Genomic DNA, 26718 nt, shown 5'->3' on the forward strand with positions numbered 1-26718 from the left:
CTTTTTAGTATTTACATTTCTAAGTATTTCTATTGTAAAATACTAATAATTGTAAATGGCAAGAGTATTATAAGTATTATAAAAATGATACTAAATAAATATTATTGATAATAAACCTAAAAATATGTAGGGAGAAAAATAGATGGAGTGAAATAAAAATAGATGAGTATATAGTATTAAAAAAGAAGGGACAATTCTTTTATATTTCAGGGAAGCCCACGTATTTTAGGTAAATTACGAAGGTCGCTCAAAAATGAAAAACAAACAAAAACAAGAGAGAGAGAGAGAACAAAACCCCATTGTCAAGCTCAAGCTTGTTTTTTCGTCGTATTTCTTCTTGTCTCTCTTCTCTCTCAGGAGCAGGAGCAGTAGCAGTAGCAGCTCATCTTCCCATCCCATCCCATACCACCGCCAAACCTTTTTAATTCTCTCTCCATGGATCTGCGATTTCCAGTCCTCCATTTTCCAATTCCGCCTTCTTTTTGCCCTTGATCGCATCGATTCTTATTTCCTTGTGAGTTGGTTGAGCGGTGGGAGGGTTTTGCTTGCTTTACTTTTTCCGGTGAGGAAGATGAAGGTGCCGTGCTGTTCGGTGTGCCAGAACAAGTTCAACGAGGATGAGCGGTGCCCGCTGCTCCTCCAATGCGGCCACTGCTTCTGCCGCGAGTGCTTGTCCCGTATGTTCCTGGCCTCCCAGGGCTCCTCCCTCTCTTGCCCTCGCTGCCGCCATGTCTCCACCGTCGGTAATTCCGTTTCCGCCCTGAAGAAGAATTATTCGGTGCTGTCTTTGATTCAGGGGGACGAGGAGGACGACGACGAGGAGGACGACGAGGATGAGGGGAATGAACCAGGGATGGAGGATGGAGGCTTTGCAGGTATCGATGGAATTTGTTGTGGGAATAATAACACCAATCATAGTAATCATAATAGTAATCACAATAGCGGTAGCAGTAGCGGCGGCGGCGGCGGCGGCGGTAGTTGTGTTTACAGCAATGGGAGTCGGAGAGTGGACGAGGCTTTTAGAGGGCGGAGGATTGATTTGGTGGCGCACAAGGAGGTGAAGCTGGTGAGGAGGATCGGGGAAGGGAGTAGCCGCCGCGCCGGTGTGGAGATGTGGGCGGCGGTGCTGTCGGGAAAAGGGTGTAAACATAAGATGGCGGTGAAGAAAGTGGTGATCGGAGACGGGACAGATGTGGTGTGGATGCAGGGGCAGCTGGAAGAGTTGAGGAGGAAATCTATGTGGTGTCGAAATGTGTGTACTTTCCATGGGGCGAGGAAGATGGATAATAGCCTGTATTTAGTGATGGATAGGTGCCACGGTTCGGTGCAGACTGCGATGCAGCGGAACGAGGGGCGCCTCACTCTCGAGCAGATCCTCAGGTCTATTTCTTTGTCTGTTTGTGTTATTTTGATTTCATGTTTACCTATGTGCTCTGCTGTTGATTTTCTTACCCAATTGTGTTTGTGTGTTTATTTTCGAGCTGTCACTTTATCGAGTTGCTGCAATGAGAGATATACAATACAAATCTTTTGTTGATTTTAATTGCATCAGAAGTTAAGAAATTTTCTGCTTTTGTCGGAAGTTGAATGAATGGATTCGTCAACAGGTCTCAATGTTCGACCTGCTTGGAGGAATAAAGGGTGGATGTTGATTGGTAAAAAGTATTTCTTTTAATGGAATTTGAGAGGAAGAAAAAAATGCTCTGTTAGGTCGTGTGTAGGAATTTTGTCTTTGCTAGTTTTATGACGATTTTCGTGTGTTATGTGAGGTGTATTTGTCCTCCTAAGAAATATGGGCGTTATCTTTTCAGTAGACGACAAAATGTATGGAGATTAAAAGGCGTCTGGGGGATATCTGATTGTCTTTGATGGTATAGTTTGACGTAATCATGTATCGCATAGCTTAACTTTCTGCGGGATTTGCTTGCGAAAAATATTTAGCGGTTAAAGAAAAAAATGATTCTCTAGACTTGGTTTCTTTTTCTATATAGGTTTTCATAACATTAATTTGCTAATTTAATGTTCATCTTCCTCGGAAAACCATGAAATCCGTATTACTTTACTTATCTCAAACCTAATATACCGCCTCTTCGATTCGTTGGGCATTGTTATTTGTTTTATCCCTTTAAAGGATTGGGGAAGAAAATGGCTATAATGGATATAGGATCAGTATAGAAAACCTAACATTTAAATTTGAATACTGTATAATCCTAAACTTGTATACATTTATTAAATCCAATAGACCAATACTGCATTAGGAAATACATCAAAATCGTATTACAGACCTATTTGATTAGATATTCAACACTCCTTGTATGTTTAACATGGTGAGTTTTTCGGACTTGTTTTATTTGGATGCACTATGTCAATCACAAACCAAGGCACTTTTCTATATTTTTGTTTGTGTGGATTGTTTGCTGAATGCTTAATGGATGCTTTCCACTGTTATTATGCTGCACTGTACATTGATTTCTAGATTTTTAGCTTTTTATCAGCTGTCCATTTTGATTGTTAGTCCCCCTTTTTTTTTTTTCCGAAGTACAGAAGCTTGAACTGACTTGTCATGTTGTATCTTCTAAAATTGAGCACAGATATGGAGCAGATATAGCCCGTGGAGTTGCTGAACTTCATGCAGCTGGTGTTGTGTGTATGAATATTAAGCCTTCCAATCTTCTCTTGGATGAAAATGGTCATGCCCTGGTTTCGGATTATGGCCTTCCAGCAATTTTGAAGAAGCCTGATTGCAGGAAAGCTGGAAAAGAGTGCGAATCCCCAAAGATTCATTCATGTATGGATTGCACAATGCTGAGCCCAAACTATACTGCTCCAGAAGCTTGGGAACCAGTTAAAAAATCAATACATCTTTTCTGGGATGATGCTATTGGTATTTCTCCAGAGTCTGATGCATGGAGCTTTGGTTGTACCTTGGTAGAAATGTGCACAGGATCTATCCCGTATGTAAAAACATTATTACTATTTAAACTAATTTACTTTATTACTCATGATTTGTTTTCTTGAAACCGAATAAATGGGGAAACTTAGGAGACCTATTTCTTTTTTGCAGGTGGGCTGGCTTAAGTGCTGAAGAAATCTATCAGTCTGTTGTCAAATCAAAACGGCAGCCTTCTCAATATGCAAGTGTTGTTGGTGTTGGAATACCTATGGAATTGTGGAAGATGATCGGCAATTGCCTGCAGTTCAAGGCATCCAAAAGACCAACTTTCCAATCAATGTTAGCAATATTTCTTAGACACTTGCAAGAGATTCCTCGAAGCCCACCTACAAGCCCAGACAAGTATGGAGTTAAGAGTATTATATTATTATTTTTTGCAAAGTGGAATCGTATTATGTGTATTTTCTAATTTAAGCATTAGAAAAGTTGACGCCAATTTATTTTCAGCCCTATAAAATCTAGATGTGTTCCCTTTATTACTTGTCATTTTGGCCTGTTAATGATTTCATGTTTATTTGCTCTTTTTCAAGGGGTGATGTGCCTGCCAGCCCTGTAATGAATGGGATGTCATCAATCCCATCTACTGATCTGGAAGTCCCAGTGACAAATCCCCACCTTCTACACCGACTTGTATCTGAAGGCAATTTAGATGGAGTTAGGTGGGTTTACTTTTACTTTATAACTTTATCTTTGCTGCTAGATATAAATTCATCTCTTGCAGATTCATGTTCAGCTGTCTTGTTAATGCAGAGAATTACTTTCAAAGACCGCTTCAATACACGGTCACAGTTTATTGCGCTCTCTGTTAGAAGCACAGAATGCTGATGGGCAAACTGCTCTCCACCTCGCCTGTAGGCGTGGAAGTGTTGAACTTGTTGAAGCTATTTTGCAGTGCAAAGAGGCGAATGTTGATGTCCTTGACAAAGATGGTGATCCCCCTCTGGTATTTGCTTTGGCAGCTGGGTCACCTGAATGTGTCCGGGCACTCATAAAATGCAATGCTAATGTCAGGTCAAGGTTAAGGGAAGGCCTTGGTCCGTCAGTTGCTCATGTCTGTGCTTACCATGGCCAACCTGATTGCATGAGGGTATGTGAATGGGCTTTACGTAAGAATCCATGGACCAAATGCTTCAAAAATGAATGGGACCTGTAAAAAATAATGCCTGATTGTCTTACTCAACTTCATGTCCATCAATACTGCAGGATCCAACTTGGTGTATATATATCTATATTTGTTCAAGATTTATTCTCAGATAATGTTGCATAATATTGTGATCTGTTTGTTTTATCTTTGATGTGGATAGGAGTTGTTGTTGGCGGGCGCTGATCCAAATGTTGTTGATGATGAAGGAGAATCTGTGCTTCACAGAGCTGTTACAAAGAAATACACTGATTGTGCTATTGTCATATTGGAAAATGGTGGCTGTGTATCTATGAGTATCCTGAACTCAAAAGACCTGACGTAAGTATAAGTGCATCCTGCTACGATTCGAATGGATCTTCTTAAGTACATGAATATGTCCTATGATAATACCAAAAAGTAAATTTTAGCAATAGGTTACTTTTCCATGGGAGATATTGCATCCTTCATGAATCTACCTCTGTAACTACATATCATATCATCTGGGAGTTTGGTTGATACAATAGTTTATACAAAATACAAGTAACTTCTACAGTCTAAGAATTATATTCAAGTCCTGCTAAACATAAGTCAGGTCACAATTTTGAGTAAATGAGTCGAAGTACAATTTAATCACGCTTGTGTCATTACAAGGAAGCCCAGAAGAGATGTGGCCTATATATCACAGATTTGTTAAAGGATCAAAAGGTAACATCCATTCCACTGGCAGCCAATTTATTGAACTGGTGGTCATTGTGGATTGTCTTTGAAAGATAATCCAGACTGAGTGGTGAAACTAATGTATCTACTATTCTTGTTGTATGGTCAACAATACTTTCTAAGACATCAATTATTTTATCCACTCTATGCAACAAATGGATATTATTCTGGAATTGTCAAATACAGAACATCTTTTCACTTTCTTGCTTATGCTATTTGTTCCATATATGGGCAGCTGTAAGTAATTTTTTTTTCTTTGCAGACCACTGCACTTATGTGTGATGACATGTAATGTAGCTGTTGTCAAAAGATGGCTAGAGCTTGCAACAGAAGAAGTTATTGATGAAGCTATTGATATCCAGAGCCCTCAAGGAACAGCATTGTGCATGGCAGCTTCTTTGACAAAAGATCATGAATCTGGTAGAAGTTAGATCTTACTTTTCCAAGTTGTTTATTTGTTGGTTATAATAGTTTTATTAAATATATCCTTATTTTGTCTTTCAAATTTATGTAATCGTCTAGAGGGTAGAGAATTGGTAAAGATATTGCTAGCTGCTGGAGCAGATCCAATGGCTCAAGACCCCTGTCGTTCCCATACTGCTTTGCACATTGCTGCTATGGCTAATGATGTTGAATTAGTGAGGGTAGGGTGAATCTATCTTCAACGTCGGCCTCATTATCACTCTTTACCCATGCTAGATTTCAGATCATTCAACTTTAGTGCCAGTGGATTTATTCTGCTTTTCCCCAAAATTGATTTTGTTGAAAACTCTTCTGTAGGTTATACTCGAAGCTGGTGTTGATGTAAACATCACAAATTGTCAGAATACTATACCTCTCCATATGGCATTGGCTAGAGGTGCGAAATCTTGTGTTGGATTGCTTTTATCAGCTGGGGCAAATTGCAACATGCAGGTCTGTCCACCGTTGGATCTTTTGTCTGAAATGTTTGCTATTTTTTTTTGATACATTGTGGTCTAATTATTATGCTTGCTATTACTCATGCTTTCATATATTTTCAGGATAGTGATGGGGACAATGCTTTTCATATAGCAGCTGATGGGGCAAAGATGATCCGTGAAAATTTGGATTGGATTCTTGTTATGCTCAGATATCCCAATGCTGCAGTTAATGTTAGGAATCACAGGCTAGTTTCATATGACTGAATCTTTCTTCTATTATAATATAAACCATATTAAATTATTCAGTTACCAGGGCTTTTATACACACTGTTGTATAATCTGTTGCCAAGCACAATAAACAGATATTATGAATGCTTTACAGTGGCAAGACATTCCTTGATTCGTTGGAAGCTCTTCCACGGGAATGGATTTCTGAAGATTTAATGGAAGCCCTGGTGCAGAAGGGAGTCCATTTGTCTCCTACAGTGTGTGTATCAGATCACCGCTTAGTGTTTTCCGTGCTTTCTCCTATTACCTTTGCCCAAGGTGGTGGTTGTGGCTAATTGTGCATATATTCATTTGGTTGAACCATTGTGCAGATATCAAGTTGGCGACTGGGTGAAATATAGAAAATGTGTTACAGAACCAACCTATGGGTGGCAAGGTGCATCACATAAGAGTGTTGGTTTTGTGCAAAAGGTCCTGGAAGACGACAATCTCATTGTATCATTTTGTTCTGGAGAATCTCAATCTCAAGTACGCATGAATGAAGTTGTGAAAGTGATACCACTTGACCGAGGGCAACATGTTCAACTTAAGTCTGACGTCACAGAGCCAAGGTATGAGCTCATCCAACATGGGCATTCTTGACTATTGAGTTCAATTTTATTTGTCAAATTGATTGAATTTTCGGGCCTCCTGGGTTCTCATTATAATGTGTTCTTGTGCTTTTCTTATTAAGTTTAACCGTAAGTCAAATTTAATTTGGCTGTTGTGGCATTCAAATACTTTTGTCTTGTTTCATATGGTAATGCTCTCTTAGGATAGGTATAGTTCTTTGATATGATTGTAAGCCCATGAGACTAATCTACCCACTTGATTTGCTATTAGGGGGTGTTTATTATGGGCAATTAGGGTGGATAGGGTTATTTTATCCATTCCAATCTCTTGTTGATTTACTCTATTAAGGTTGCAATTATCCTCAAACCACCCGGGCAAATACCTAAATTATATGATCATTATGTGATTATGTCCTATCAAATTGACAGTATAAAATAATCATTAAAATGTAAATTAACAATGGTAATCCCATCATTAGTAGTAAGTACACTTTTAGTATAGTCCTTGATCAAGCATGGCGTATGCATCTTTTATGTCTCACTATGTTTTCCTTCTTGATTAAATTTCCATTCAACGCTGTAATTGTATATGTAGGTCAATTAGGATTGCATGTTGGTTTTGTTAAACAATTTGTGGTTAATATTCATTGGGAAAGGATGCCAGGATAGTATGAAGTGTATTTTCTTCTTCTCTGTCTGCCAATTGCAGATTTGGGTGGCGTGATCATCTGCGCGACAGCATTGGAACAGTTTTGTGTGTTGATGATGACGGAATCTTGCGGGTTGGTTTCCCTGGAGCATCTAGAGGATGGAAAGCAGATCCTGCAGAAATGGAAAGAGTTGAGGAATTCAAGGTTGGAGACTGGGTCCGTGTACGCCCCACACTGACTACAGCTAAACATGGACTTGGATCTGTGACTCCAGGGAGCGTCGGTGTAGTATGGAGTATCAGACCTGATAAAAGTCTACTATTGGAGTTATGCTACCTACCTGCTCCATGGCTTTGTGAACCCGAAGAGGCAGAACTTGTGGAACCTTTCAAGGTGAAGGAATATTTATTGGAAGTATTGCATGACAGATTATTGATCTTTCTTTAGTTTTCCTAAGCATATATTTTTGTTTGTAATTCTCTAGATTGGTGACCGGGTCTGCGTAAAACGTTCTGTTGCGGAGCCCAGATATGCATGGGGTGGCGAAACACATCATAGTGTTGGAAAAATTAGTGAGATAGAAAACGACGGTCTTTTGGTAATTCAAATTCCCAATCGGCCTATCCCATGGCAGGCAGATCCATCTGACATGGAAAAGCTCGACAATTTCAAGGTACTAATAATAGCTTGTAGGTAAAAATGTTATTATTTGAATGCAGTCCGCCCTGACCAACTGTACCACCTCTTAACCAGGTAGGTGATTGGGTTAGAGTAAAATCTTCTGTTCCATCACCGAAATACGGGTGGGAGGACGTCACAAGAAACAGCATAGGCATAATCCACAGTTTGGAGGAGGATGGGGACGTGGGAATCGCATTTTGCTTCCGGAGCAAACTATTTTCCTGTTCCGTAACAGATGTTGAGAAGGCCCCTGCATTCGAATTAGGACAAGAGATTCGGATGATGCCGAGTGTCACTCAGCCTCGTCTCGGGTGGTCTAATGAGACGCCAGCATCTATTGGAAAGATTGTGAGGGTTGACATGGATGGTGCTTTAAACGTAAGTTTTCCTTCACTCTTTTGTTTATAGTATCTTCCATTGCCGTTTGGAAAATGATCTTTCATAGTTTTTCTTTCAATGATTTCTTTGTTCTAATATAGTTGGCTTTGGAATGATCCATTCTTAGGTCAAAGTTTCCGGAAGGCATAGTCTATGGAAGGTATCTCCGGGTGACGCAGAAAAACTTCCCGGTTTCAAAGTAGGCGATTGGGTCCGTTCAAAACCGAGCCTCGGCGCTCGACCGAGTTACGATTGGGGCAGCATCGGAAAGGAAGGTCTAGCCATCGTACATAGCGTACAGGAAACCGGTTATCTAGAACTTGCTTGCTGCTTCTGGAGGGGAAAATCGAGCACTCACTACACCGAAGTTGAAAAAGTGCCCGGATTTAAAGTCGGGCAGCATGTAAAATTTAGAGCAGGACTTGTCGAGCCGAGATGGGGCTGGCGAGGCGCACAACCAATCTCCCGAGGCGTTATTATTAGCGTCAGCGCTACGGGTGAGGTACGGGTCGCATTTAGCGGTCTCCAAGGGCTATGGCGAGGCGATCCTGCTGACCTAGAAATCGAGCAGACGTATGACGTCGGAGAATGGGTGAAATTGAGAGACGGCGCGAGTACTTGGAAGTCGGTTTTGCCCGGCAGCGTCGGCGTCGTACAAGGTCTCGTCTACGAAGAGAACGAGTGGAACGGGAACATTTCTGTCGGATTTTGCGGCGAGCAAGAACTGTGGGTTGGGAGCGCAGCTGATCTCGAGAAAGTCGAGCGCCTTGTGGTCGGGCAGCGAGTTAAAGTTCGAACGACGATCAAGCAGCCGAGGTTCGGGTGGTCGGGGCACAGCCATGCGAGCGTGGGGATCGTATCAGCGATCGATGCGGACGGGAAGCTGAGAATATACACGCCGGCCGGGTCGAAAGTGTGGCTGCTGGACCCGACGGAAGTGGTCGTCGTTGCCGAGAGGGAGGTCCGCATAAATGATTGGGTCAGAGTGAAGGGGAGCGTGTCGAACCCGACGCACCACTGGGGGGACGCGTCTCATGCGAGCGTCGGAGTCGTGCACCGGATGGAGGACGAGGATCTGTGGGTGGCGTTCTGCTTCACGGACCGGCTGTGGCTGTGCAAAGTGTGGGAGATGGAGAGGGTGCGCGCGTTTAGGGTCGGGGACAGGGTGAAGATCAAGGGGGGGCTGGTGAGCCCGCGGTGGGGGTGGGGTATGGAGACGCATGCCAGTAGGGGGGAGGTGGTTGGGGTCGATGCGAATGGGAAGTTGCGGATCAAGTTCAAGTGGCGCGAGGAGAGGACATGGATTGGAGACCCGGCGGATATCGAGCTAGACGGGTAACAGGTATCTGTATGTATATGCCTGCCTGCCGTACTGCCCTGAATCGATGGAGGATATATATATATATATATATAGAGAGAGAGAGAGAGAGAGAGAGAGAGAGAGAGAGAGAGAGAGAGAGAGAGAGAGAGAGAGAGAGAGATGAGGTTGGTGGTGGTGGTGATTGATTCATTGATTGATTTCTTAGTATAATCTACCGCCATGTGATGAGGGGGAAGGAAGACTGGGGGGGATCTATTTATTATCTTGTAGAGTATATATGTATGATATGGAAATAAATAAATATATATATATATATGCAGTATAATAATAAATATTATTATTTACTATTAATTGGTAGGTTTATTGTAGATGATGATGATGATGATGATGGTGATGTTTTGTTTATTTGTGTGGTGTTGTATCTTTTTGGTTTGATTTGTACAGAGGGAGGGAGGGAGCAAGAGAGATGATTTGTTATTTTTATTTATACTGACTGCAGTTTGTTTTGTTTGTGAGCTTTTATGGTTTGCAGTTTTGTATTTAATTCGGTGACTTTCTACACTCCACACATCCTCTATATCAGAAATGATGCAAAATTAGGAGTGCTAATGAAACAAACACATATATATAGAGATTCAAAGCTGTTTAGGAAGATACAAAGAATTTCACATTTGTCATTTTTGTTAGTTAGTTAGTTAGTTAGTTTACTACTTACTGTTTGTCAACCAAACAGAAGTAGGGCTAGTGTCTGCCTCTGCAAATCAAACAAAAACTTCAAAAAGACAAAGATCAATCAAGATGGCAAGTCACAGAAGAAGAAAACTAGGTAGTTGTTTATTAATTGGTTCATTCCAGTAGATCAATCAAAATGCCTCTAATCCTACCCTACCCTACCCACCCACCCATTGAATTATTTTTTCCCCTCCCCTCCCCCCCACCCCAGAAAAGGCAAGGCAGCAGCAGCAGCAGCAGCAAGATCATCTCATATTCTCGTCACCATGATCATCTTCTAACTCTACTCCCCCACCATTAGTTTCATCGCACCACTTGGCGAACCCCCCGACAAGAGCATCCCTCATCCACGGGTGTCGACAACAGTTGGCTGCCTCACCCATGCTCACCCATTTTCTGCTGCGGGTGTCCTGTTCCGGCCACCTCGTCAGCTGCTCCTCCACCAGCATCGCAAACATTGCGGCTCTACACAAGCCTTCGGGGCTGTGTTTCCCCTGGTGCGTTTTGCTCTTGAATTCATAGTATCCCAAGAATTTCTGAACCCAAACCAACACAACACAATCAAATACATAATAATAATAATATCAAATAGCCTTCCCATGTTTTGTTGTCGATTTTCCTCACCACTATTTTCCCTCGTACGCCGGCTTCTTCAATAGCTTCTCTGCGTGCAGCCTCTTGAACTGTTTCATCACTTTCCCACCCACCCTGGTGAATGAGGGGTAAAGACAAACTATAAATTCCATGAGTCCCTTATGGATAAATATATAAACAAACCAATGATTGCATTTTATTCATCAATTCTTAAACAAACCCTTGTCCTTGTAGATAATAACAAATAGCTAGAATCAATGATCAAAAAAAATGTATTATTCTTTTCTATTCTTAAAAACAATATTTTAACTATCTATTTTTTCATATAAAAATACTTATTTTCTATTCAAAACATTACGGCCTATTTCTTTTTTTTGTTCACATGGAACGCCTATTCCCCATTCAATTTTTTTTTTTTTATATCCAAAACACCAAAATACTTTCAAAATACAACTAGAAAACAACACATTAGTTGAGAGAAAAATTCACTTCCATATCCTCACACATATGCATATTCAAACAAGTAAAAGACAAATTAAAAAAAAGGTTTATATAAAATGCATGGTGAAATAAAATCATTTATGCCACAAATGCAGAATGGCAGAAGGTAAGGGACAAATGCTTACTATAAGGAACAGCATGGCTGAGAATGTCAATGAAGCATAAGTACCTTAGGAAACAGAAGTCCCGGGCCGCTAGGTGAATTAATCATTAGCACCTCAACAACCTTCTTTGAATTCTTACCGCCGCATTCATCAGAATCTCTGTACCTATACGGTATGCACCTGGCACGCAACATCCAACATTCGACAACGGAGGATGAAATGTTAGTGAAATAACACTGTGATGGAATGCATAGACGCGAAATGTTACAATAAAGAACTTTTACAATTATGGGAAAATATGTGAATATTTGGTAGGTTATCAAACATAAAAAATTTGGATGATTAGAACTTGAGGTCAGTGTGCTACAGACTTAACATGAAATGCATACCGGAAATCTATCAAAATGCTGTCACAATCGGTAGAAAAAACAAACAGAAAGAAACTAAAGAAGACACTGACAAGAGCCAAATTAGAAATTACTCTGTAAAGAAGTAACATCACCAAAGGTTCATTGGACCCACAGTTTGCAATTAAATACTAATACATAACAAATCATGAAATGCAATTTCGGGGCCAGGGGTCCTACATAATAACATTAAGATATAAAATTCCTCAAAAATGTAATGGCCTGCTTCTATTTGAACAATTTATGGCTGCTTGATTAGAGGATTTGGAAAGTATGAAATGGAATAAACAGTAAACTCTGGGGTTGGACAAAATGTACAGAAATGAACCTTTTGAAACCATAAAATCTGGGGTTCTTACATTTTTGCTCAAATTTGGGGGTAGACAAAATATTGTCATCTCTGCCCACCATGCCATTCCTGTGAGTCTCTTATCCATTCCCTTAGAATCATGATAAAGGACCAGACTCAATAGAAAGATTCATATTGGACTTTGGGATTATTAGGCTCGAAATAATGGCTTTGACCACATAAGGTGGTACTATACTGCTGAGTTATATCTCTTTCAGTGCCCACAGTCTTGACAATAAACATAGGCATAATTCCAATCCAGTTTCAGTCCCTTAAATATGACTGATCGGAAAACAATACAGCCTCAAGAGTAGTCACAAAAATTTCAAGAACAAGTACTAGGTTACAAGGATTTTCTTTTCAAAAATGCATATGGAACAAACCTTGTGGCACTCAATCATAACAGATAAATTTCCTATAGGAGGTTTCAATCGTGGCTTTACTGATAAAAGTTGCTAGGCTATAACTCTGCCAAATAGATTAAATTATGGCTGAAATTTTATGGGGAAACCTGAAACCACAATACTGATTCGAAATAGCACTATCAAGGAACAGTGATCTTGCAAAATAGATTAGAAATTGCAAATTTTTACATGTAAATCTATCTACATCTTCTGTCAAATGTAAACGGTGAACTGGATTCGAAATGACACCATCAAGGAAATAAGTCCATTAGCATTAAGATTTAAAACTCAAATTATATAAATAAATAAACAACCATTATGCATACAAGCACCAAACAAGAAAAAGCAGCGTAACAAAGCCTCCACACTCGCCTTTGACCTTTCACACTCAATAAGCAATCATTCAAAAATAGCTTGTCCCTACTTTACATGTACCACAAAAGTCATTCAAACTCAATCATTGCTTGATTTTACTCCTATTTGAATTTGAATTGAAACTTACTGAAATACACAGACACTAACGATCAAATAAACATACTACCTAAAATCCAATCATTGTTCCTATACAGAAATCATCTCTTACTATTTTATGCATAACAAATGAAACCTACACCAAATAAAAACTTAATCGATTCATTCTACACAATCACACCGCCAACCAAAGCATGTGTCCTTTTCTCTTCTTTTGTTTGGTTGTGAACCACAGAGACAAACAGAGAGCTTAGAGAAAAAGCCTAACATCACATCATCATCGTAATGACAAAGATACACAACTTTGTCGAAACTCCTTCGTAAGAATAGCAAATTAGCAATAGGCATGGCATGACTAACATAAAATTGGCGAGCGACGAAACCAACAATACACAACAGCGTCACTAAACATAGCACATTAATATTTACATTTAAATATGTAAATATATTGTCAATCATCAGACTACCGCAAAACTCCCAAGGAGCAGGAAACAGCCGAAGAAATTACCCAGCGACGAGGCGATAACCGGAATCATAGCGCTGCAGATGCCTCCCCGTCCTCGCGACCAAATTCTCAGACATTATGTATAATTTGATCGAAGAAAGCACAAACAAAGTCCTCCTCCTATTTCATTCATACATTTACGGGGGAGGCAACCGGAAAGCGACAATCTCTCGAGATCGGGCATCGATTGGCCATTGGATAACAAAATTGAAAGAGCGGAAAGGGTAAAGAATCTCCGGAAATAAACGGAATCCGAAAGCAGCGATGGATAGAGATTGGAAGTGCGAAATGGGGATTGTTGTTGAGATTTTGGTGTCCTGTTCCGAATGAGAGAGTTTTTGAGGGGAGAGAGAGAGAGAGAGAAAGAGAGAGGAGAACAAAAGCGTCAGAAACGGATCGAACAAAGGTGGCGAGTCGAGCCGAGCCGAGACTCGGTGGGTCCCATCAATCAAGTGGGTCCCAACTTTCCTCATATTTTTAATAATTATTATTATTATTACTTATAATGTTAATGGTAAAATAAAAAAATAAAATAAAATAAAACGTGCAATTTTAGAATTTGTTATAATAATTATATAAATAAAATCCTACGATATACTGAACTATATATATTTGCTTTGTTTTGTTCCCAATCTTACTTTTTAATTGCAATTGTCCAAAAATAATAATAAACAATACAAAATATATTTTATAAAAATCAAAAAATAAAAAATGTATATATAAATTCAAATACTCATTATAAAAAAAATGTTAAAAAAATTTAAAATATTTAATTTAAAATATATATATTATATTTTTGACATAATTTTATATTAATATATCACATATTTTTATTATTTTTATATTCTCTGTTCACTTTATATGTTACATAAAACAATTCCCTTTCAAATTATCTCGACAAAAAAATACACCTAAAAGTCATTGAAGTTGCAGAATTATGTGATAGTTGGATTAATTAAAAGAAAAAAAAAATTCTAGTTTTTTTGTTTGGATGAATTTGTAAATTTTTATAAATAAAAAACATTTAAATATAATAACATTAAAAATATTTTTAAATTATTAAAATAATCAAATAAAACGTACTAATATGAATATTTTTTATTAAACTTTTTAATTTTATATTAAAATATTATAAATTATATTTTAAATTTTAAATTAATCTAATTAAGAATATATTTATTAAATTCTATATAAATTATACTTTTAATTTTAATACATTAATAAAATAAAAAATATCATTAATTTTAAATAATTTTACTATATTATTTAAAACTTTATCAGTTATATTTAAAAATATTATTATTTATATAATTAAAATATATATTTTAAAATTTTGATATTTCAATTATATCTTTTTAATTTTAATTTAAATATAATATATTATTTAATAATTAAAATACAATTGTTTTTTAATTTAATATAAATATAATATATAAATTAGTTATTTTTTAAAGTTATTTAATTATTACTATTACTATTATTATTATTAGAGATAACATAATAATTTAAATTTTAAAGTTCTTTTTGTTTTTTAAGAAACACTTCTAAGGTACTTTAAAATATATATATATATATATATTCAGAGCTCAAAAATTATAATAAAAATCAATACAAACAGTGATAAATATTTCTTTTAGAAGTAGAAGAAAAAAAAAATTTTAAAGTTCATTCAAACGAAACTAGTAGATATGTTTACCTGTGATATAAATAGCGTAGTGATGTGATATTTTGAATATAAATTTAATTTTAGTGCAATATAATAAATAAAAATAAGTATTTAATTTAATATTTTTTAAAAAAAAATTAAAATAATAAAACGGAAAAACAAATCTCACCAAATATTAAATTTAAATACTTAAATCAAAACAAAAGAAAAATGAAATGAGCATTAGAAGTTTGAACTCATTACCTCAGTTCACTTCTATACAACTAGATCATTCATTGCAAGATTATTATTGTTATTATTATTATTATTATATGTGTGGATTAGGACCACTACAAACGGCGGGTCCAACAAGAAACCCCGGCTCACTTGTGATATTATTTTGATGAGACAAGACAAAAACTATACCAAAATTGCAATAATCCAAAATAACTCAGCAAACAAATAAATTAAATTGAGTCAAAAGTCCAATAGAAGGTGACAACTACACCTAATTAATATTGAAGACCACAATTCATCACTTAGGTCAATCCTAGAAACCTAATTAAATAAATATACATACACATAAATTGCACCGTCAAATTAATCCTAAAAATATACTTATATATGATCATATGTAATGTAGGCGCGTTTGTTTGTGTTAATTAATTACAACAAAAATGGGAATTCAACTCATAGTAACTGATGGTAGCTTCCAAACGCGGTACTAGTATCAAGGGACGACGAAAAATACTCGTTGGATAGAAACCCTAGAAATTCATCGTCGTCCATAATTGGGCTGTCGTCGGCCGCCAACGAGTCCCGGCCGGCGGCGGCGGAATTCTCGGAAGAGTCGTCGGAGGATTTTGCCGGCGGCGGCGGCGAGTGTTGGACGAGATTAAAATTGACGGCGGCGTCCCGGTGGTCGTCCATGTAATAATGAGGAGAGATGTCGGAATCCTTACCGGTGAGCTGCTGCACTAATGACCTAAATCTGGAGGCACTTGTCTCCACTTTCATTGGGGTTGAGATGTACACCACCTTCAGAGATGAATTTACACTTTTGCCCCTGCTACTGCTGCCTGTCTTCCTTTGCCTTTGCCTTTGCCTTTGCACACCTTTCTTGTTCGGAGCCTCTCTTTCGTCCATTCACAACAATATTTATTAATTTTGAGATAATATATAGAGAGGGACAGAGAGATGGTAGAGAGAGATGAAATTAATTGATGATTTCAAGTGGGTTTGGGTAATTGGCTCTATATATATATATATACACACATATATATGATGTTTCTGGGAAGGAGGACGAAAGTTGGAAAATCCAGACAGTGACGTGAGGAAGACAAATGAAGGTTGGAGGAAAATGGGATATCTAAAATGGATCAATCGAAGCTTCTTTTTTTTTTTAAATTATTTTATATATAGAGTAGTACTATATATAAATATATTATATAGGTAGGGTAGCCTTTGCTTGAGAGCTAAACTTATTTATTTTGATATTTATTTTGTCAGTGTTTTGGATAAACTTAACTGACGAAGCATCATATATATATATATATATAATATATGTATATGTCCAGAAGGCTAGGGTGCCGAATTTGTAAAATTAGTACTGATTTTTCAAATATGTAAAATATACAAAATAGCATACATATTTATTATATATAATATTCCATTAGTTTCGAAGTTAAATATTTATTTGTTTTTTGCATGTAGTTTTAGAAATATTAGTATTATATTGGGATATAGTAAAAATGAAGTAGAAATGACTAAAATAACCTTATTAGTATGTGTGATATAAAGGCAATGACATTTGTGTAATATATTGTAAGTTGTAAGGGTATTTGTAATGTTAGGTAGATACTACATTTATTAAAAAAAAGAAATGGATACTTTGTTATGAGACGAACTAAAATAAAAAAATAGATATTTTGTTATTGGATGGAGGGAGTGTGTGTTATTTGTAATAAAAACATGTATTGTTAGTTCATAATTACAACATGTGATGTATGAGAGTATATCATGTGCTCAAATCAAGTATTGTATGTATTATGTTAAACTATATCATATATTATATTTGTATTATATTAAATTATACTGTGTATTACCTCGTAGCACACAGTTTGCTATTCGATGCAGTGCTGAATTTTAAATTTAGCACTGGAGCCACAACCTGTGTATATATATGTATTGTCTAGAATGTGTATGCGATGAAGAAGTGATTTTATAAAAAAAAAAAAAAAATAAAATTGTAGGTAATTAAAATACCCACGTGCGCAGCCATAAGCGACGGGAAAATTTACATTTACCTTTCTTCTTTTTTAAAATAAAAACATTATTACTACTCGGGCCGGGCTATCTCGGGCTCGATTAACAAGTTGGTTTAAATGAGGCCCAAGCCCGAGCCCAGCTTGTTAGATACCCTATCCTATGGGCTATGGCGCTGGTTTATTATTATTATTATTATTTTTTTTTATCTTATTCAAAAATATTTATTTATTATTATTATAATATGTTAATGTTTTTTAAAGGCATACATTTAATATTTTAACTTTTTTATAAATAAAAAGAAAAATTCGAGAAATAATACCACAATATTTAAAAGTAAGTAAATAAAGTCACATATCTCAACTTATTGTTATTTTGATTGTTAAATTAGTTCATTCTTACACTGCAGGTAATAATTGGACATGTACGGACAATTAATGTCAAAGGTTGTACAAAATTTTCGCCATGTTTGAATGAGCTTGACTTGAATTCAAAACTTGTCTACAATTTTTTTTTTTTTTGGTTCATATATAATTAATATATATTCGTATGAACCAACGAGTCAATGGTCTGCATTATTCATAATTAAATACAAATATATATATATATTGCATATTTAAAAAAAATTTGCTTGTCAATTTTACTTTTTATACAATAATTTAAATAATCCCAGTTTCGATTAAAAAAATAATAATAATAATAATAATAAGAAAAAAATAACTGTTTTATCTTTTATTTATTATTTTGAATAATTTTATCATTTATACTACATTTAAAAAGATAAAATATAAAAAGAATTAATGATGATATTTTACAACATTCCAAAATAAAACATCTATTGTTAAAAAATTACATAATTTTTTGGCCGTTTATACAAAATGTTTTTTGAAGTATTGGAATTTTGAAAATACTAAAAAAAAACAAATAAGAGTAGTATTTAATATGAGATCTGTTTAGTTGTGAGGTTTTAGTTTTAAATAGTAATTTTCTTTAATAAAAATAATAATGTAATGTGATATAAATATATATTGATATTATATTAAAATTTTAGTATAATATAATAAATAAATAAATATGTTTCATTTGATCTTTTGATAGATAAACTTTTTCTTTTTTAACAGTAAAACCAACATTACAATCTCACAGGTAAACTTCACAGTGATTGGTATGATAAACAATTATGTAGTGAACATTTGGATTTTCGATTCGAATTTTTTCAACTCTAAACCGAATTGAAAAATTCAAAATTGTAGTAGTTATAATTTTGAACTAAAATCAATAATATTCATTCAGCACGATTTCAATAAAAATATATTATTTTCTCTCGCATTTAAAAATACTAGTATTTAAATAAAAATTCAAATCAACACGGTATTTCTAATCAATCTTAAACTACAATATTATTAATTTCTATTTAAGTCCAAACCATATAAAAATGTTATATTTAATATAAAAAGAATAAGTTTCATTGTAATAGAAATTGAGAAGATAACAATTAAAGTGATAAAAGAATTGCAATGGATGTTTTAAGAATTAATATTTCATTTGTCGCAGCCAATCTATTCATTTTATTATTTTGATTCATTTAAAATCAATCCATTAATTTCTTTTTAACTTATTATGGTCCCAAAAATATTTTAAATTTTATATGTTTGACGATTTAAATGACCGTTTTATCTAAAAAAATAATAATAAATTATTAAAATATTAATTATTTATTTATTTATTTTTATACAGATTCAAGTTAATCAATAATACATTTAATTATATATTAAATTATATATTATACTGCATATATTTAAGATATTAGTAATATTTTAAAATAAATGTACTCCCTCCGTCCCGCAACAAAAGTGGCGTTTGCTTTTTACACGTAGATTTTTTAATATCAGTATTATATTGGATTATAGTAAAAAAAAACAAAAATATCCCTATTAGTATGGTGTAATATAAAAGTAATGATATTTGTGTAATATATTGTAAGTTGAAAAAAGTATTTATTATGTGAAGTAAGTAGTACAATTACTAAATTAAAAAATGATAACTTTATTTTTGGACGGACGAAAATGAAAAATGATACGCAGAGAGTATTAAAAATAAATGGATACATTGATATATGAAATGAGTAATACAAATCTTGATATAGGAGACTATTATACAAAGAAATTTATTAAAGTAAGAAGCGGGAGAATCCGTTAGTTGAAAGAACGTGCCTGCTGCTATCGTCATGCATGACGTCACCGTCTTACATACGTCATGCACCACGTTTACATTTTTTTTAAAAAAATAATTTATCAATTTAATTCTAATGAAAACCTGCCGTTGTTTAGGTTATGCTTCGAGAGGAGTTTAAAAATGTTCAAAAATAATACTCCCTTCGTCGAATTTGTATTGTCCTAAAATATATTTGAACGATTGTCTTTTTGTTATAAATTAACAAATTTGCCCTTAATTATGTGATAGAGATTAAAAATAAAAATAAATAAAGGATAAAAATATAAAATTTGTGTTTAAAAAAAAGTTAATAGTTATTGAACGTCCCAAAAGTAGGACATTGTGAACTAAGGGAGTAAATATTATAATTTAATTAAATATAAATTATAATTATATGGTGTTCACTTTGTTGAATATAATTATATCAGTTTTTTTTGTCCCCTATTCATTTATAATAAATAGTTTTATGTACTCATAATTTTATGCTCTCTCCGTCTCAAAAGTATAATTTTATTGCGTTGAGCACGAGATTTAAAAAATATTGATATTATATTAGTAAGTAAAAAGTAAGGATAAATGACTATTATATTAGTGTAAAAAGTAGTGGCAATTGTGTAATAATAATGAAAAAATATGAATAGTTCGATACGATTATTTATGAAAATGAAACTATTATTTTAGGACGGACAAAAGTGGTAAACAAGACTATTATATTGGAACGAATGGAGTAGTTTATAGTTTAATAAATAGTACTCCTTCCGTCATGCAAATATGTGCTCATTTGACCGGGCACGGATTTTAATAAAAATGAGTAATAATGATTACTTTTTTCTTTTTATAGTAAAAAAAGTATAAAAAATGTAATAATTTTTTACTTAAAAAGAAAACGAGAATATTTTTAAATGACAACCCAAAAAAAAAGTGAGCAATGAAGGGAGTACTGTTGTCGTCCACCAAATTTATATCTATTTTTTTTATTTATCTACAAAAATATATATTTTTATTTATAGCAAATAATTTTTATATCCCCTTGATTGGCACCCTTCACTATTACACTTATAGAAATGTCATACCTATCTAATGAATTATCAAGCAATGGTAGAAATCTATTTGAATTAAGCATGTCTGTTTGTTTTGTAATTTGGATTGAAAATATATATATATATATATATATTATTGATATAAGATATAGGGAAATTGCATAGGTAATATAAAAATAACGAAAGTATGTAATACATATTTTTTTTTATATGTGTTATAAATTTTTTAGAAAAAAATTACTGTACTTTTAAATAATTTTTTTTTGAGGTATAAAAAGCATTTTTTTTAAAAAAAAAAAAAAATTGATCTTTTTTATCAATACGTTGAATTATGTAATAGAAATACTTTGTTTGGTCTCAGTTTAGCATAGATTGGGCCCAGCCCACTGTACATTATGAGGGGTTTTGAATGGACTATGGTTATTCGTTTTGTTAGTTTTTTTTTTAATATTATTAATGGTGTATTCTTATAATTTTTTTTTTACTATTGTATTTTCTACACAATTTTTTATATTTCATATAAAAAAAATTACTTATTTAAATTATATTACAAAACAAAAAACAAAAAAATAGTCTTTTCGTTAGGCTAAAAAACATATATTTATTTTTTATACGAAATTTAAAAAACAATTGTATTTTAATTATAGTAGATAATAGAAAATAATGTAAAAATATTTTTGCATAAATATAACGATTTGATCATAAATAGAAGTATTTGTAAAAAAAATAAAATATTTGCAATTGGACAATAAATAAAAAAATAAAAAAAAAATAAAAATAACATAAGTAGTAATAAAATTGATAAATTCACTAACAATAGGGATCGTTACAATGATTAGTAAAATACTCCTCTATCCCAACTCTCTTTTTCTTTTCTTTTTTTTTTTCTATGTTGGTGTAGATACGGATATAATTACAATTAATTAAAAAGTGTATTATTAAAATAATTATATATTAAAATTATAATTAATTAAGATAATAAATTATAAAATTTAAAATATAATTATATTTTAAAAAAAGTACAAATTATATGAAATGAATAAAAAAAAACTATATTTTATATGAAACGAAAAGATATTATTTTATATTTAACAAAAATACATAAATATGTAAAAATTAAAATATCTTTGTGATAACTTCTTATTTAAATACTATAAACAAAAAAAATGAATATTTTTATATTAAAAAAATAAGATAATTTATTAATAGTCAATAGTATTTACTAAATAAAAATAATATATATTTTTTTATGAATGTTCTAAATTACATGTGTCTACTACTTATTAATAAATGGAGAAAGTATAATTTTTGAAATTATATATTAACAAATAAAAATTATCAAATTTTAATGTTCATTGATACTTTACAAAAATTTTTGTACTTTTTATAATTATTTATACTTTACTTTCTATTTATCTTACTAATTTTAATAAAAATGATATATTAACTAATTTTCTACTTTTTATAATTATATATACTTTACTTTCTATTTATCTTACTTTAACAATATTATTTTTTATTCGCCTTACCCAAACAAACTTTCAGTGACCCATTATTGTGTCTATTTCTCTCTAAATCAAAACTCCTCCCCATTAAAATGGACCTGATTCTTGATGGGCCGGCCCATATAGATCCTAAATCTACTCGATTAAAAATTTTGGGCCAATGTATGTATTTGTTTTTTAATATAATATTCAATTTCGTTCTACTACGAAGTATATATATTTCTATTTTATAAAGTCCAATTACAAAGTAATCATTTTATTAAATACTCCACTTTTTTCCACAAATATCTTTACTTTACATCACATCATACTTTTATACCAAAGAGTAAAGGCAAAAATATCATTATACTACTTTTACCTACCAACTTTAATTAAAATACCATTATTTCTTAAACTTCGCATCAAAAGTAAATATATACTTATTGTTTGGATTGAGTGGTACTACATTTGAATAGAATATGAGAAAATAACAAAAACATAAAATAAAAAATGGATACATGCGAAGGAGAGTATTTATTTATATTTATTTTTCAAATAATTATTTAAATTCAGAATTTCCAAAATAGTTACAAAATTTTGTTCTTTGAGTATATACAAGGATTAAGTAAAAAAAAAAAAAAACTTTTAAATGCTTAAATGGCTTTTCAGTGTCATCTTACACCTTCTGATTTAAAAAATAGTTCTTTTTGTAAAAGACTAATACATTTATTTTTTTTAATTAATAAATTATATATATTCATTATTTTTATATTATTTATATAATTAATTGTAATTCATAATTATTTCACAAAACAAACACACTGTCATTTTTTCCATCCAGCTTCAATATTGTTTGGACAGGCTGTATTTTCTTCTTTCTTAAACCAAGACATTCTCTGTATGTATAGTTTTAGATAGGGTTTGTTCACGATATATTTTTCAATAATATAATACTTCATAAATATTATTTAAAAAATATAAATAAGTAAATATCTTAACACTGTAAATAATATTTAAATCTAATTTATTCACAAAAATTTAGTAATTTAACAAAAAATATTATTTTTATATTAAATACACTAATTCCTATGTCTAATATAAAATAATAAATTCATCTAAAACAGAAAACGAACAAATAACATGTATTCCCGTATATACTCCTATCATACAGTAATTAACCATTATGTACTTGATCATTTATTACGAGTGTGTATATATATTTTATACTCTCTTCTCTTCGTCATATTGAAAAGTTATCATTTTCTATTTTCGTCCGTTCTCAAACAAGGTTATCATTTCCTAATTTAGTAATTGTACTACCTACCTAACATAATAAATACTCTTTCAACTTACAATATATTACACAAATATTATTACTTTTATATTACATCATAATATTTTTGTCTTTTTTACTGCAATCTAATATAATACTAATATTAAAAAATTTACATGCAAAAAACAAATGTCATCCTTCTAATAGGACAGAGGGAGTATTTTAATTTTACATAGAATTGAATGCGACCTTCTTACGTGTTAATATTTGAATATTAATTATTATATCCAAATGTAGTACAAATTATGAAAAAATTACAAAAGTACTTTCATTAGTGTCTTATAATACTAATAGAAACAAATTATACAAATATAATGATATTTTAATATTAAGTACAATAATACAAAAAGTAAATGAAACCCGAGACGGATTGAGAGAATATAATAATATGATACTTTGTAAAATTATAGTGTATTTTAAAAATATTCCCGGATTTGTTCTTTCAAAAACAATAATTCTCAATTTTTTTAAAAAAAGGAACGCATTTACTTATAATACTATTTCTTAATAAAACTAAATTATTTTTTTTTATAAAATATTTTTAAAATAATAAAAATTAATTTATTCAAAATAATTGTATCATTTTCAATAACTAAAATAAAAAACTCTACTATTTTGAAAACACTAACATAATGCATAATTTTTTGAAATTCCAAAACATACCAAAACCATTGCTTGATTATTGTTACAATAAAAGGTTTATTCACTTAATATTCTGTGCCATAAATTTTATTATAAACAAATATATTAACATGATTTATATACTTTATGTACTCATAAAAAAACATATATATATTTAATATAAAATATTATGTTTTATATTACAAACACACAATTCTTCATATCTAATATAAAAAAAATGAAAAATTTAAAAAAAACCTAAATTATTTATGAATTTGTATTGTATTTTCAAAATTTGTAATCTTTAGTATATTTAAATATACAAGTAATTTATTTATAATTATATGTATATTTAAATTTGAATTTTTTATAAAGTTGATTCATGTTAATAATCTATAAACATATATTTTTATAATTCAAATATAAAGCAATGAATATATTTAGTATGTATTCACATAGGGTGTTTTGTGTAAGTATATATACAAATGGATCTCATTTTGTATATAATAAAAATAAATAAAAATATCTACTTATTTATTTATAATTAATTTAAAACTAATTTTATAAAAAAAATAAGAAAAATTTTAAATATAGATAAAAATAATTATTTATTGATGAGAGATACAAATTAATGGGTTTTGAATGAGTACTATTTGTAAATCGTTAGAAATTTAATTGAATTAATTTATATTTATTAAATATATTTAAAATAAATAATTTTTTAAAAAAATAAAAATATGTCATCTTTATTTGGACGGACATTATAAAAAATATTTGTACATTACCCGAAAGTGCACACTGGATAAATTTTCGGTGAAACTTAATGCCCTGCCAACCAGACCCGACTGGGACAAATATAGGTCCTCTTTTTTCTTTTTTTTTTTTTTCAGGACGAATATATATATGTCCTCTTTTTTCTTTTTTTTTTTTTTTGTATGTACTGGTGATTTTATTTATGATTTATATGTGCTCTTTTACTGTTTGACTTTATATATATATATATTTTCAAATAGTTAAATAAAAAATTTTATATATTTTTTAAATAAATTTTACAAAACATAAAATTAAACGTGGAGTATTTTTTTTATATATATTTTATCCTTTAAATTTTAATCATTTTTTTTAAAAAAATATATTTTAATTGTAACACTTTATATAAATAATTACTCCATTAAATATGGTATTAAAAAGTAATCGTAATCATAATTTTATTTTGGTTGGTTTGGTTTGTATTTTTTATTATGTATATAGACCCTATACTTTATTATACTTTCTCCATTTCAATCAATCGAAAAGTATTATAGTTTTTTTAGCAAATAAAAAATAATAATATTTTATTATTTAATAAAAATGCGCAAGAAATTTTGATATTTAATTTCGTTTAATTTATATATAAAATAATTATATATACAATAATATATTTATAATTTAAGTAAAATTAAAAAGTATGTTGGTATTGATGTACGAATTATTTTGTTTAATAAAAAATAAATACTTTTAAGTGACATAAAAAAAAATACTATTATAAAAAGATATTTTGAATTAGGCTTCAACGACGGATGGAGTATTATTCCAACTTCATTCCGAAACACTTGTTGGGGTGTGTTTGTTTGGAGGTTTGAATTTTGAATTGGGATTTAAATAGTAAATATTTTAAATTAAAATAACTATATGATGTAATATAAATAAATATTAAGGTGATATTTTTTGAATATAAAATTAATATTTAGAATAATATAAAAAATAAAAAATTAATATTTTATTTGATATTTTTTTAAAAAAATACTAAATAAAAAATAAATTTTTTGCAAAATTCCTCGAACAAACACGTCGGAAAATGATATAGATTATTAAATGGCACACTTTTCCGTATGAAGTCGACCCCAAACCATTATTGTGTTTAAGGATTGAATTTTGGATGATCATTCACTTTATTTCACCATACTGTTAGAAATTTGAAAATGAAACGACTCTACTAATTATTACTCTCTCCGTCCCACATAATTTGTTCCTATTTTTTATTTTTATCCGTCCCACATAATTTGTCTTTTTTTTTTGAAAAACTAATTATACACTTTAATCATATTTTAAAATTTAAAATTTAAATTTTTTTTAATCTTAATTAAACTATTTAGTTATCTTAATCTTAATCTATAATTATTTTTACTAAATAATAATTATTTTTATTAATACATTTTTTAATTACTTACTAATTATACTTTACCTAAATTTCCGTGTCTACAGTAATACACCCATATTACATGGGACGGAGGGAGTATTATTATTATTATTTGTTTTTTTTACTTTATATTATCCGGGAATGATAGGTTGTGTTTGTTTTGTGTTTTGATGTAGAGGAAAAAAATTTATGTCAAATATATAGAATTGTGCATGTAATTTAAAAATAATGAATAAATATAGTATATTAATCTTTTTTTTATAAAATATATCGAAAATTTCTGACAAAACAAACAAATCCATTGGT

At 31.6% G+C, this 26718-nt stretch overlaps 3 protein-coding genes across 4 annotated transcripts; 1 reads left to right on the top strand and 2 right to left on the bottom strand.

Moving 5' to 3' along the window:
• Positions 1–238: 238 nt before the first annotated feature.
• Positions 239–9969, top strand: LOC127246374 (E3 ubiquitin-protein ligase KEG). The gene is made up of 16 exons (XM_051267698.1): positions 239–1380; positions 2592–2954; positions 3065–3295; positions 3484–3612; positions 3704–4040; positions 4258–4415; positions 5056–5213; positions 5316–5437; positions 5574–5708; positions 5816–5940; positions 6078–6182; positions 6295–6534; positions 7244–7577; positions 7669–7857; positions 7938–8243; positions 8371–9969. Exons 1-16 carry the CDS (start codon positions 254–256, stop codon positions 9580–9582), a joined length of 5271 nt encoding a protein of 1756 aa, XP_051123655.1. The 5' UTR covers positions 239–253; the 3' UTR covers positions 9583–9969.
• A 540-nt stretch (positions 9970–10509) lies between these two features.
• Positions 10510–13971, bottom strand: LOC127246286 (nudix hydrolase 16, mitochondrial-like). 2 transcript variants are annotated; one of them, XM_051267552.1, is made up of 4 exons: positions 13635–13971; positions 11561–11675; positions 10921–11004; positions 10510–10832 (listed from the first exon to the last, which is right to left on the bottom strand). In XM_051267552.1, the coding sequence occupies exons 1-4, from the start codon at positions 13706–13708 to the stop codon at positions 10542–10544; spliced, it is 564 nt and encodes a 187-aa protein (XP_051123509.1). In that variant the 5' UTR covers positions 13709–13971; the 3' UTR covers positions 10510–10541. The 2 variants fall into 2 exon arrangements, with proteins under 2 accessions (XP_051123509.1, XP_051123510.1); XM_051267553.1 differs by lacking the exon at positions 13635–13971 and adding an exon at positions 12262–13618.
• A 1905-nt stretch (positions 13972–15876) lies between these two features.
• LOC127246720 (sigma factor binding protein 1, chloroplastic-like) lies at positions 15877–16531 on the bottom strand. The gene has a single exon (XM_051268246.1). It carries the CDS (start codon positions 16420–16422, stop codon positions 15967–15969), a length of 456 nt encoding a protein of 151 aa, XP_051124203.1. The 5' UTR covers positions 16423–16531; the 3' UTR covers positions 15877–15966.
• Positions 16532–26718: the final 10187 nt, after the last annotated feature.

Source organism: Andrographis paniculata, unplaced genomic scaffold (genome assembly GCF_009805555.1).
Source record: "Andrographis paniculata isolate CXL003 unplaced genomic scaffold, ASM980555v1 Contig30END, whole genome shotgun sequence".
NCBI lineage: Eukaryota > Viridiplantae > Streptophyta > Magnoliopsida > Lamiales > Acanthaceae > Andrographis > Andrographis paniculata.